General features: G+C 47.0%; 1 protein-coding gene across 1 annotated transcript; it reads left to right on the forward strand.

The window, feature by feature from the left end:
- The first annotated feature begins 3,601 nt into the window (after window positions 1–3,601).
- On the forward strand, window positions 3,602–14,189 carry bmp10 (bone morphogenetic protein 10). Its single transcript, XM_060856681.1, has 2 exons — window positions 3,602–4,163; window positions 8,332–14,189. The coding sequence occupies exons 1-2, from the start codon at window positions 3,833–3,835 to the stop codon at window positions 9,264–9,266; spliced, it is 1,266 nt and encodes a 421-aa protein (XP_060712664.1). The 5' UTR covers window positions 3,602–3,832; the 3' UTR covers window positions 9,267–14,189.
- Window positions 14,190–14,583: the final 394 nt, after the last annotated feature.

Consider the following 14,583-nt stretch of genomic DNA (forward strand, 5'->3'; position numbering starts at 1 on the left):
CCAGATGTTTTTGGACACTTGAATATTTCAGCCGTCTCTGAACACACAGACTCCATGACTCCAGATCCCAGGAAGTCTCGTGGCATCAGATCAAGGAAGAGGGTGGAAGAGACCCTTTGGCCCATCTAGTCTGTACAACCAAAAACATACTGTGACCGATGCTAGTCTCAGTTTTCCACACCCCATGACATTTCAAGCACTCATCGAAATAGTTTTGAAAGGTTTTTGATGTTTCCCACCTCAGCCACCCTCCCCAGCTGAGAGTCCAGACCCCGAGCACACTCTGAAAGGGAAGCCTTTTTCACGTTCCCTCGAAACCTGCTGTCTTTCATTTGAAATCTCTGCTCCCTTGTCATTCACCTTTCCACTGAAGGGCAATAGCTGTTCTTAGTTCACCCTATCCTTACTCCTCATTACCTTACCCATCTCAATCTGATCACTCCTCTCCCTTCAAAGAGCTTATCGAGACCCAGCTGCAACACTCCATCCCATCGGTGGGAGGAGCAGCATGAGGCCATTCAGCCCATTGAGTCTGCCCCACACTTGGGGCTAATCTAATCATCTTCAACTCCTCCCATTGCCCTTCGTTCCCCCTCACTGATTACAAATCTCTCTGTCTCACTCCCCTCCACCCCAACCTCTCCATCCCTCTGCGGGAAAGAATCCCACAGCTACACTCCCCTTAGAGAGAAGAAATTCCTCCACATCTCTATCTTCAATGGGCCATGGATTGGGTTTACGTTCCCAAGTCCCCAGAGAACCTTCCGGATCAAATTCACTGGAATTCCCTTACACAGGAGAACAAAAAAATATTGTACTCTTGTACAGCAACATGAAGAAACCAAACTGCTAAAGGCTTTGAACAGCTTCAACACTATTTGCGATTTGACACCTAGCACCATGAGAAAATGAGGTCAGATGATGAAAAGCTGGGGCAAAGCGCAGACTCTCCAAGAGGAAACAGGAAAGTAAGGTCAAGATGAATGGGAGCTAGATGCCTGGGCAACTGGAGGTACCCCTTACAAAAATGACTCAGTCCCAAAGGACCATTCTTCTAGAAAGTGAGTGATAGCCACCCCTTCACTAAAGTAAAACACCACAGCAATAAAAAAAAAGATGGCTGGAATGCATCACAGGCATTGGTTCTGCTAAATCTGAACAAATGGTTGTGAAACAAAGTTCAAGCACCTCTCCCTCTCCCTCTCCCTGTCTGTCCTCTGAATGGTGACTGATACAGAGTTACATAAACATTGCGTCAGAAGTTGGTATTTGAATTATATCTGTCTACTTGCCAATCATCATTCACATCCAGGTACCTGTTATTCTGTACACAATCTCCCATGCCCACTCTTGACAAAAACATCCATTATATTAGATATATATCTGAGCCCCTTGATGAGATTCCAGTCTGTAACTCCCTCCTGGGTATCTATTAATATACATATATAAACCCTCGGAACCACTTGGTTCGGTTGCAACCTGAGTAATTTCTGGTTATGAAATGTTCTCCTTCATCAAGCTCATCCACACGGGGCAGTCAGAAGGGTTGGAAAGTATGTGTACTGAGTCTGAACTGAGCAAATCCTGATATATTCTCCTTCAAATGCACTACAGTCCCCCAACAGATAACCCAGCTTGTTTCTGGGCTCTACATTGTCAGAATGTGGGCCTCCCCATGTGAGGATAGTTTCTCTATCTAAATCTGAGGACCACAGCTTGATTCAGTTTCTATCTCTCTATAACAAGAGCTTGGTTTGAAGATCACTTTAAAAGATGTGTCATAAAGCTGGTCTCTTTTTTTTACTAAAAGCTGTTCCTTTCCTCAAGGATACTGTGTCCATGATGTTATCAAAGGTGTCATAAAGCCCTTCTGGCTCTGAGGTGACTAGTTTGGTGCAGAGATGAAAAAAGATTTTTGTTTTCTGTGTAAACAGAGAGGTCTTTTGTTTCTATGTAAACTGATGAGACTTCAGGTCAAAGTGGTCATGTTTTAGAAGAGACCTGTATAATGAAAGGGGTGTGGTCAGCTCTCTAGCTCAGCAATTCAGTCCAGAACGAGCTCGGAGTTCAGCTGTGGATTGTGTGAACAGGCTGCTAAGCTCTCTCTCCTTCTGCCCTTCTAACTTCAACCTAGAAGCATTTGTTCCATATTTACTGTTTTTTTTAAGGGGGTTTGCTTATTGGGATTGTTGTCTATATTCAGAACATCACAATGAAGTCTAGTTTGGATAGACTGAGTTCTGTAGGGATTCTTTATTCTGTTCTTTATGTTTCATTGTGTAATTTCGTGAATACATTTTCTGTCTGTTTTAAAACCTGGTGGTCAACCTCGCTAACTTCCTCCAGGTAACTTTCACTGTACACCAACTGAAACAAATTGCCTGCTTAATGTTTTGAGTGGCCTGGCCTAGTCCAGAACAGAAAGGTCATCAGATATAAGATATCAGAACAGAATGAGGCCATTCAGCCCATTGAGTCTGCTCCATCATTCCATCATTTCTCAACCCCATTCTCCCTGTGACCATTCCCCTTACACACCAGGAACCTGTCTATCTTGGTCTTAAATACACTCATTGACTTGGCCTCCATATCTCTCTGTGGCAATGAGTCCCACAGATCCCCCACCCTCTGACTGAAGAAATTCCTCCTTATCTCAGTTTGGAAGGGTTGTCCCTTCACTCTGAGGCTGTGCCCTCGGATCCCAGTCTCTCCCACTGGCAGAAACATCTTCTCCACCTTCATTCTATCCAGGCTGCTCAGTATCGTGTCAGTTTCAACCAGATTCAATGAGGAACCCCAGAATGACCTTTGGAATGACTAGCACTCTGTCAAACTAAAGGTTCAAGAACAGGAGTCCTCTAGAAGGCAGAGAATTCCAGCTCCTGCTTTGATTTTGTTACCCTTTTGCAGATCATCGCTGAGGTTGAAGTTACAGATAGTTTGGGCTATTACTGGGGTGCTCAGCCTGTTTTGGTCTGATTCGTTCTGTCCATCACTGTCCATCATGTGGAGTAAGAGATTTAAAAGGTGATTGAGTCAATATTGCAGAGCACTCAGTTCCCAAGAGAACAGTCATGAGGGAGTGAGCCTCAAGCTCAGATTGTCACTGATCACCACAAGGCACCAGTTCCACAGCACTCACTGTCAGTTCCTCAGGTCTGGGAGGGTTCACCCCCGGTAAGCAGCATGTTTATAGTCTCACACACACAAACATAAAACCACAGGGTTTTTATGTGCCTCAGGGCTGTTTCAGTCCGCTTTCAACTGAGCAGAAGTGAGCTGCAGATTGTCTGTCTGAATGGGAAGGTTGGGCTGAATGGCCTCACCAAGAGCAGGAGCAGGAGGGGAGAATTATTTTTAATCAACCTGTTCAGAGTTTCTATCCCCCTCACACACACCCATTCCCTCTGGGGCAGGTGGGGCTTGAGTTTGGGCCTCTCGGTCCAGAGGCAGGGACACTGCCAGTCTGTCAATATCTTCTGGAAAGTTTGGAAAAGGAACAGTTGGTGGGGCAGGAAGTGAATGTGGGGCTGTTTATACAAGGCTCATTAAGGAGCAGACTGAGTGAGAAGTGCACTATCTGTTGGAGAGTGAGTGAGAGAGAGAGATAAGGGGGAAATGCCAGGTCACTCAGTGTTTAGCCAATTACTGGGAGCAGGCTCTCTCGCTCACTTAGACGTCAGTCAAATTATTTCTGCCAAGCGAAGTTGGGTCAGCGATGTAGTTTTGAATGAGACCCGCGGGGAGAGAGAGAGGAGTAAACTAGCCCTGAGGTTGACAGTGAGTACAGGTTTGCAGGAAGCCACAGAGAGAGGGAGAGAAGCTGCCAAAGATGTGGAGATGTTTGTCCTTTTGGCTGCTGGGCACTGTGTTCAGTCTCACAGCCAGCAACCCCATAGACACCAGGGCAGACCTGAGCCAAGCACAGAACACTTACCTGCTGGGGGATGATCAACTCCAGAATGAAGAGACCGCTGACTTCAGTAACCTGCTGGCCAAGATCAAAGCGGACTTCCTCAAATCCCTGAATCTCTCAGCAAGCCCGGGGCTCCCAGGTCAGAGACCACAGCCTCCTGAGTACATGCTGGACCTCTACAACAGGTTCGCCAACGACAGAACCGCCAGACCGTCCTCCAACGTGATCAGGAGCTTCAAGAGTGAAGGTAAGGCTCTCCCTATGCCCTGTTCTCCAACAGGAGCTAGCCGGGGTTGGGGGGGAGCAAGGGCTGCTGCTTGCTGAAGCTCTCTTCAAGCCGGGGAAGGGGGGAACAGGGGGTTAGAAAGAGTGGGGAATACTCCTCCCGGAGTGCCACAGTCGTGGGGTACACAGCTCACACTGCCTTCTGTGTGTGTGTGTGTGTACGGGTGTGTTTGATTCCAACATCCAACATTCCCAGAGAACGCACTGCTTTTGCCAATGCAACATTCCCAGCAAATGCACTGCTTTTTCCAGTTCACCATTCCCAGAGAATGCAACTGCTCTTCCCAGTTCAACATTCCCAGTGAATGCACTGCTTTTTCCAATCCAACATTCCCAGAGAACACACTGCTTTTTCCAGTTCAGCATTCCCAGAGAATGCAACTGCTCTTTCCAATCCAACATTCCCTGAGAATGCAACTGCTCTTCCCAGTCCAACATTCCCAGAGATTGCACTGCTCTTTCCAGTCCAACATTCCCAGAGATTGCACTGCTCTTTCCAATCCAACATTCTGACAGAATGCAACTGCTCTTTCCAGTTCAACATTCCCAGAGAATGCACTGTTTTCTCCAATCCAGCATTCCCAGAGGTTGCACTGCTTTTTCCAATGCAACATTTCCTGAGAAAGCAACTGCACACTCCAGTGCAACATTCCCAGGACACTGGGGAAGGTTTGGGGATGGATGAGGTTCCACGTTCCTTTGTCCTCCCAGGGGCTGGTTGGTGTGAGGTTGCAGGGGAAACCACGTCCCCACAGAAACATGTTGATTCTTTGCATCAGGGGTCTGTCAGTGAACTGGGGCAACTGAAGATAGTGGTCAACAGACAGAAGGAGGGGATCCTGAAAAGAGACAGACAGGGTGTTTGATTCCCGCACGCTCACTAAAGGGACATTCACCTAAGTCCTGACAAGAGATTTGGGATTAGGGTGAGGGTGAATGAGCCAGGCAGTGGGGAATTCCTTTCTGGTTGCAGTCTGAGATCCCTCACAGATCTGACTTTTCTGCCATGGTAAAGGGAAGTGTGCATTTGGCGGAGGGAAAGCCATTGCATTGACATTGAGGGAAGGTGGTAGGTGGGGGAAGGTCAAGTTCTTGCTGTAAGGGGTGCCAGGAGATGGAGAAGCCAATCACATTGTCCCCAATTACAGACCCTGAACAGTGAGTGAACACGAACACACACACACACACACACACACACACACACACACACACACACACACACACACACACACACACATCTCTTTAACTGGCAGGGTCCAGGCCATCACGCCAGACGCCACAGCAGTTCAAGCAATGATGTCACTGCACTGTTGAAAAGCAACAGGGAAGACCCAGTACCAACTCCCATCGATGTGAGATCCCAAGGAGGATAGACCCCTGATCAGCACAGGTATCACTGACTCCGATCGATAATAATCCCCCCGAGAGTAGGAATGGGTATCACTCTGACTCTGATCGATTATATGTCCATTTACATTTGGGACAGATGTCACTGACCTGACTGAATGTGCCGCACCCTGTAATAAACTATTTGCCACACTGACTCTCCAATGGGTTGACATTCACTTGATTCTCATGCATTCAATTTTGAATTCTTGCCTCTTCTTTCCTATCATCACCTCCCTCACACCTCTAACCCTGCAACCCTTCCACTCTCCTTCGGTTTCTTACTTGTTGGTGTCTGGACTCTCATCTCCTGATCTTTACGTCCTCAAGACCTGTCATAAAAGGCTCCTTTCCACCCCAGGATTGCCGTCCTAAGATCTCATCTTTAGGCTAAATTTCAGATGTTCTGTTTTTCCAGTATTTGTGTGAAGCATTTCAGCCCAGAGTCAGAGACCTGTACACACGGAAACAGACCCTTCGGCCCAACTGATCCATGCTGACCAGATATCCTAAATTAATCAAGTCCCATTTGCCAGCACTTGTCCCAAAGCCCTCTGAACCCTTCCTTTTCATATACCCCTCCAGATGCCTTTTAAATGTGTTATAGACCAGGCCAAACCTCTCCAAACATTTTAATAAAGTAGCCCAGACGCTAATGTTTCGAGTTGTTTTGAGTGGGTGCAGAGTGTTCCAGGAGACATGTAGCTGGCCCAACCAAACAAAACACAATTTATTTACACACTAACAAAAGAAAACTGAATTTCGAATAACATAACTGTTTGAAATCCTGACCAACACGAAAATGCAACTTAACGAGGAGCTGTTCTGATTTCCTGCAACATCCCATAAACACACCTCTTGGCAAAAAACAAGAGTCCACACCCAGGTTCTTACAGGAGAGAGAGAGAGATTGCAGGGAGAGAGAGTCAGCCAGAAACCCGCTTGTTGAATCAGCAGCCTTCTTTGACCAGCACCCTCAAATAGACAACTTGTTCAAACCAAACCAGGGTAAAACCATGAACTGAGAGAACTGGACACTCCCCTTTCATTGTCCAAGTGTCTTAAAAGAAAAGTGTTTCCAGACATAGGAGAATCTCTGCCTTTACAACCCGTCTTGAAAACTACTGAGGACAACATAACATTGTTAAAGCAGCAGTACTATCACAAATATTCAAATTGTCCCAGTCTGCAGGTCTGAGTCTAGGCACAAGGGTTTAGTTCAGAGTGATGCTGGAAAAGCACAGCAGGTCAGGCAGCATCTGAGGAACAGGAAAATTGATGTTTTGGGCAAAAGCCCTTCATCAGGAGTCTAGACACAAGTCCGGCCAACAGCAGAGTTTTACTGAGCAGTGCAATGCTAGCCCATTAAGGTCGACAGCAAGGCCATTTTTAGACAGTGCTCCTGACTGAGCAACAGTGTCGATCTCTGATTTGAACAGGGCCACTTCTACCCTGCCATTATCATGGGCCTACGTGGATTAGATATGCTAGCTGACACACAATCTATCTGCCTGTCTGATATTTAATGGGGTTTTAGATTAGATTACTTAGTGTGGAAACAGGCCCTTCGGCCCAACAAGTCCACACCGACCCGCCGAAGCGCAACCCACCATTCCCCTGCATTTACCCCTTACCTAACACTACGGGCAATTTCCCATGGCCAATTCACACTAACCTGCACATCTTTGGACTGTGGGAGGAAACCGGAGCACCCGGAGGAAACCCACGCAGACACGGGGAGAACGTGCAAACTCCACACAGTCAGTCGCCTGAGTCGGGAATTGAACCTGGATCTCTGGCGCTGTGAGGCAGCAGTGCTAACCACTGGAGAGAACACAGAAACTACAGAAAACAACAGATCACAGTGGGTCAGGCAACAGCCATGCAGAGAAAGCAAGCTGACATTTCGAGTCTAGGTAACTCTTCTTCAAGGCTTCAGTTGCCATTTTCTGTCAGAGTATTGAGTACAGGAGTTGGGAGGTCATGTTGTGGCTGTACAGGACATTGGTTAGGCCACTGTTGGAATATTGCGTGCAATTCTGGTCTCCTTCCTATCGGAAAGATGTTGTGAAACTTGAAATGGTTCAGAAAAGATTTACAAAGATGTTGCCAGGTATGGAGGATTTGGGTTACAGGGAGAGGCTGAACAGGCTGGGGGTCTTTTCCCTGGAGCGTCAGATGCTGAGGGGTAACGTTATAAAGGTTTATAAAATCATGAGGGGACTGGATAGGATAAATACCCAAGGTCTCTTTCCTGGGGTCAGGGATTCCAGAACTAGAGGGCATAGGTTTAGGGTGGGAGAGGAAAGATATTAAAGAGACCTAAGGGGCAACTTTTTCACAGAGGGTGGTCCGTGTATGGAATGAGCTGCCAGAAGATGTGGTGGAGGCTGGTACAATTGCAACATTTAAGAGGCATTTGGATGGGTATATGAATAGGAAGGGTTTGGAGGGATATGGGCCAGGTGCTGGCAGGTGGGACTAGATTGGGTTGGGATATCTGGTCGGCATGGACAGGTTGGACCATAGGGTCTGTTTCCGTGCTGTACATCTCTGACTCTATGAACGCATCTTCATGAGACTATTAAACTACACTCAGGCATCTCGTTTCCAGCCATTTGAAATGCCCAGTTCATAGACGCAATCAGGGAAAGAGGCAGGGGTCCCCAAATCTGCCTGGCAGGCCTCTGAGTGAGTCTCACCCAAGCAGTACCTTTTTGACTAACTAATTCTGTCTGTTTCAGGCCTTTCAGTGGGCAACCAAACGGATAGTTTGAGGATCCATGATCTGCTCTTCAATGTGTCAGTTCCTCCCCATGAGGAAATCACCATGGCTGAACTCCGCCTCTTCACCTTGGTCAACATGGATCAGAGAACATACCAGAGAGTGGAGAGGAAAGTCACCATCTATGAAGTGAACAGCCAGCACGATGAGAGGACAGGTAATGGCTCCACCCTCAAGAAGTTAGCTGAAAGACAATTACCTGGCAGAGCCAGCAACTGGGAGACGTTTGATCTGACCGAAGCGGTGATGAGATGGTCCAAGGTGGATAGTACCACTCACCGGCTAGAGATGCATATCGAAAGTGTAGAAACTGAAAAGCAGAATGAGGGAAGCCTGGACATTGACATGAAGCCAGAGACAAACCATGTGCCCTTGCTGATTGTCTTTTCTGATGACAGAAACAGCATCAAGAAAGAGGCGATTGAGGAGTTGGAGCAGATGATTGACCATGAGAAAGATGTGGCCTTCCAGAGTTTCAACAGGGAAACCTTCAGCTTGAGTGAAGAAACCTTGCTGCAGAGACAATCAAACATGCTGTATGACACTTCCTCCAGGATCCGCAGGAGTGCGAAAGGCAGCTACTGCAAAAGGAGCCCCCTCTACGTTGAGTTTAAGGACATTGGCTGGGACTCCTGGATCATAGCCCCATCAGGGTATGAAGCATATGAGTGCAAAGGCTTCTGCTACTACCCACTGACTGAGCAAGTCACCCCGACGAAGCATGCGATTGTTCAGACACTGGTCAATCTCCGGAACCCCAAAATGGCAGCCAAGGCTTGTTGTGTACCCACTAAACTGGACCCCATCTCCATCCTGTATGTGGATAATGCAGGTGCAGTCACCTATAAGTTCAAATATGAAGGGATGGTGGTGGCTGAGTGTGGTTGCAGATAGGACAACAGAATCTTGACAAAGTCACTCTAATATATATCAGTCTCCAAAGTATTTAAGAACTATGGTTGTAAATGTGTACATTTTTTTTATCTGCCTATTTAAGATGCTTATTTAAGGACCCATGTACAGTAAATCCGAGATTTATAATGAACTGTCTGTTAATCACTTGTTTGAGAGGTCACAGAAATCATTTCCTCAACAAAACTGTCTGGGAAAATTTCACAGCTCATTGGCAAAAAGAAACCCCTGAAGCAGATTGAGAAATCTCTTCCTTTCCTTTCAATCACACTGAAGGTCTTGGAAGCTGTTGTCTCTCCTGCACATTGGAGTTGCAATGTCTGCACTGTGACAGACACACCTTGCAATATTTGACTTTCCAAATGTTGTAGCAGGTTGTTAAACATGCTGTTTGTTTGAAGTTCAAGAGGTTTCTCTGCTGGAGTAACACCTTGGATGTAGAGACGTCTGTATCTCCTGTACTCTTGGATCACAGTGCTCCCCACTTTGGCGCTAGTCCCTGTTTCCAAGCCTCTGAAATGCTAAGACACACATGGAGCCCCTGCTTATCTGAAGGGGATGGTCAAGGCAAACAGCTCCACAATCCTTGACCGTTTCCATGTGACTAGCTACTGAACCATTTTAGGTTGGGCTGCTCAGATTGGAAGTCACAAATGTTCTAGATATTTCCAAAACAACCTCTTCATGTGTGTAATAACACACCTCCTGAGTAGCTGCGCCTTCTATTTCTACACTACCACCCCCCCTCCTACTCCACAAGAGTCCAACCTTGATGTATTCCAGCTCAATCCCTGATAGTGTTGCCCTGAGCAACATTGAGTTGAGTCCAGACTTCCCAATGAACAGAGTGCTGAACTGATGGCCAGTGGAAAGTTTGTCTTCCTGACTTGATGGCTGAGGTGAATCATCTCCAGAAACCTCTCGAGGGCTGTGAGCTTAAGAAGATGACATTGTTTCAGAGAAGATGAGATGTAGTATGGGGGAAGATTAGAACAAAGCTCCGGTGTTGACTTGAAGAGCTAGTGCAGGCACCAATGGGCTGAATATGCTCCTTGTATACCATCACATTTCTGGGATTGTGTGATTAGGATGTGAGGCTGCTCAGTATCAGTATTCAGAGGAGGATTGAGAGAGGTTACAGAAGGAGTATCACAGCACAAAGCTATTTCTCCCAATGTTGGAGTCAAGGGCACTGATTTTCACCCTCTCTGTGATATCCAGAAAGATTGGTGAAATAATCATGAAGAGATGATACACTGATGATACTCACTGGGAGCTAAATACGGTCTGTGTGACTTGTATCACTGTTCCTCATAGTGAATGACTTGTAGTCTCAGGTACCATTTCTTGGAGAGGCAGATCATGTTGGAAGCAGTTGAAGGAAAATCCCCTTAAAGCTGTATGGTATCATCTCACAATGAAGGGGGTCGGTCAGGGACTGCACAGTAGCTGGAAGAGACAACTGGTGAGCAAGATTTCGATGAGTTTTTTCACAGGTGCGTGTCACCAGACCATGTCACTCATTGAGCTTGGGTGATGAGGGATCAGGGCTCGCGATGTGTTCTCATTAAGGGAGTTTGAGTTGACAGTGAGAGTTGAAGGAAAGGGTATGTGGGGAGATGTTAGGAGATGGAGTGCAGACAGGTGGTGTAACAGAGGTATAAGTAGGTGGTCTTGCAGATGTTCAGCTCAAGATCAAGGTCAAGTCACATGTTCAGCTTGGGTCAGTGGTCAGAAAGGAGTCTGTGACCAAGGACAATGTGGAATTGGGGCCTACACTGGTGCTGTAGTGACTGGATGTTTAATCCCGAGGGCTACGCTCATGTTCTGGGGACCTGAGTTCAAATCTCACGGCAGTAGGGTGATGAGATGTGAACTCAAAAAAAGACCTGGTATCAAAAACTAACTAGTGGTGACTGGGCAACCTGTTTAAAAAAAAACCCATCTGCTCTGGGAAGGAAATCCTTACCTGACCTGGTCTACGTATCACTCCAGGCCCCACAGTGATGAATCAGATGGACTGTGTTATAAACAAGGGTCACCGTGAAATGCTAACCATTGGGTTTAGTCCAGTTTGGAAGACCCATATCCTGCAAAGGAATCTTAACGTAACTGCAAAAGACGAGAGTCAGGAGAGGATATTGAGAGAGAGTTCCTGGGGAAGGAGAGATGGGTGTGATCACTAACTCTACGCATGAAGTGACCTTGTGATGTTCCAGAGCGGGTGATAGGTTGATCTCTACATGCGTGCAAAGGGTCCCCTTCCTGACAACCAAACCAACCAATCAGGATCAAGTCTTCTCATGGCCTGAGATAGCAGGATGACTATCTTCCAGTGGGACTCACTGTGAGTGATACAATCACCTCTTCCCACTGAATCTGATCCCCATCATGGCTCTCTGAGTGTTTCTGTGACCTCCCTTGTGTATGTTTGTGAGTGTTGTTGTTGTAGTATACATCTGTGGATATGTTGGTAGAAATGGACATTATGAAGGAAAACCTGACAGAGATTGGCTGAGATTGTGACTCATCCCTGGCCCTTTCAAAGAGGCACTCTCAGCAACTTCATCACCACCAATAAATCCAGGGAACAGGTGGGGTTGGTTCTATCACAGTGGGAGACTATTTAACAGCAGTGAGAGAGGTGGTCCCATTCTGACTGAGATCTGGTTTGCAGGAATCGGAGTGAGGGTAAGCAGAATTGCTGAGGGAGGGTCACAGAGCTGCTCAGGAGCTTGGGCCAAGCCAACCCTGTCCTCTCCTCCATCATTTTCCAATCGAAGTGTTTTCTGCCCTCCTCCTGAGTTATCCTTGTCAAACATTGAGCTCAGGAAGGTGGACTACAGCAGCAATGGTGTTGCTCAGCTCTGAACATCTTATACCTTCCATCTGGAACCACATGTTGTTCTCTACCCACTGCATTAAGTCAGAATTCACCAATTCCTGTCAAACCTTCTCACTTCCCCTTCCCTGTCTGCATTCACCCCCTGTCCCACATCAAGGAGAACAGGACTCCAACTCCAACTCCAGGCCAAAGCTTCCTGCCCATTGAGTTCGGTTCTCTTTAATTGCACCGAATCATTTTGAAAGGTTCAACCTGCAGAATCAGTGAGTGTCATCCGCACTGTATCATGGCTGTTCTCCACTGGGGTCGGAGAGGGCAATTTGCTGGAGAAACTCTGCAGTTTTCTCAGCGTCTGTCTAGAGAGGGTGAGTGAGAAAGAAAGACAACAGAGTGAAGGTTTCCAGTCCTGTGTGAGCCATCTCTGGACCAGGACCCAGATGGACAGTCTTATGAGCAACTGTGTGTGTGTGTGTGTGTGTGTGTCTCTCTCTTTTGCTTGCTCGCTTTTGCTTTCTCTCTCCCTCTCTCTCTCTCTCTCTTTCTCTCTCTCTCTCTCTCTGTGTCTGCACAGAGGCTGCAAGAACTGCTGAGTTTGCAAAGTTTCAGATCTTCAGCATCAGCAGTTCTTGGTTTGATTGTGAGTTGGGTGTGGAGCAGTATAGTTAGATCTGTCACTTCCTTGTTCAGCAGGTTTGATGAGGACACACACACAAACAGCACTGCAGCTACACACCATGTTGCATTTGCAACATTCTGATCCTGTGTCACCCCCCACACAGAAAACCTTGCAAAGAAACTGTCTGGTCCTTTCTGGGATTCATCAAGTCACCTCTTGCAATTTGTGACTGATACCAGTTGTATTTCTGAACAACCTGTCGAGGAGGTTCTGGCAACTCCCTGAGAGGGAGGGTGTGTCTCCTCGTTCAGAGGGAGGGACACTACCCCTAGACCCGAGCTCCTGGTGTCGGTTTCCATTCCACTGGGCCAGCTCACCTCTCACACAGTCCTACCCGACACAGCATCAAACTGCTGTCATACACTTCTCCTGGCAACGAGAGAGAGCCTGAGATAAGGAGGCGAGAGAAGCTGAGAGAGATGGGAGCCTGTCATTTGGTTTATCCTGAGCTGCCCAGTTGTCAGATTTCTGAGCACTTGAGGGTGATGTGAAAACTCCCTGTTCCCAGCTCTCTTCACCCTTGAGAGTTTTCACACATCGGGACAAGCTGTCTGACTTCAGGAGTGGTAATGGACTGGCTTCCGGAGAGTTCTGCCCTCTGAGAACATGTGCTGGGTACCCTGGAGTCCTTGCCCCCTCCCCCAACACAAACCCACTCCATTCCCACCCTGCTGTCTTTTTTTTTAATGGGATTCTGGCCGTTCTGAGGAAAAGTGACTGGGACCCCAAACTTGTCTCTCGCTCACTCCACAGAGGCTGCCAGTCCTGCTGAGTTTTTCCAGCAATTTGTCTGTTTCCTCAGGACAGGTGATGTTTCCCTAAACCGTTCACAACTCGGATGTCGTTAAATGAGTGAAACCCTTGACACTTTTGAATCTGGGATTGTTGAGGGTGAGATCTCCCCACTGTCCTTTGAAAATCAGTCCAACTTTTGTTTTTCTGGTCCCCGCAATGGTTGTGGGGTGGGGGGGGGGGGCAGAGAGAAATAATTTCTGACAGAGATGTGTACCGAGTGAAGCCTCCATCAGATTTGAACCTTACATTTTCTGCACTCCAAAGGTGGGGAGCTGGGTTTGGAGAATATCCTTGGATATTGATCCATATTTCACAGGGTGACATTGCTCAGCACACACCTTCGTCCACTCCTCCTGTAGTCCACTGGTAAAGCACATTGACCATCTGGTTCATCCCCAGTAGACAGTCAGCTCTTGTCTGTCATGTGTTCAGCTGCTTCACTGCATGAGGGACAGTGATCTGTTCAGAAAACATCACTTATTTATTGAGCTTTATTTTCATATAAAAAAGTTTGACATTTGTGAAATATCATAAGTTATTAAATGTAAATGGATTTTTTTTGCATGAATGATCAAAGATATAACAGCAGAGAGCTTTATTCTGTGTCAAAGTAAGCGTGTGATGTGCACTGTTTTGATATAAAATCTGTTTTACAATAATATATATGCTGCGTACTTTTTTTTCAATCACTTATTCCATCTCGGAATCCCCCACTCCTAACACTCCTATTATTCACCGGAAACTCCCCACACAAACACACAGCCGGCTACAAGAGCAGGTCAGAGACTGGGAATACTGTGGGGAGTAACTCCCCTCCTGACTCCCCAAAGCCTGTCCACCATCTACAAGGCACAAGTCAGGAGTGGGATGGAATACTCCCCACAACACTCGAAGCTCAACACGATCTAGGACTAAGCAGCTCCTGCTTGATTGGCCCCACATCCATCACCATCCACTCTCTCCACCACTGACCCTCAGTAGCA

The sequence above is a fragment of the Hemiscyllium ocellatum genome, chromosome 48, assembly GCF_020745735.1.
Source record: "Hemiscyllium ocellatum isolate sHemOce1 chromosome 48, sHemOce1.pat.X.cur, whole genome shotgun sequence".
Lineage (NCBI taxonomy): Eukaryota > Metazoa > Chordata > Chondrichthyes > Orectolobiformes > Hemiscylliidae > Hemiscyllium > Hemiscyllium ocellatum.

Coding starts and splice junctions, on each gene's coding strand:
- bmp10 (XM_060856681.1), top strand. CDS start 3,833: ATGTGGAGATGTTTGTCCTTTTGGCTGCTGGGCACTGTGTTCAGTCTC. Junction 4,164..8,331: donor CAGGAGCTTCAAGAGTGAAG/GTAAGGCTCTCC, acceptor TGTCTGTTTCAG/GCCTTTCAGTGGGCAACCAA.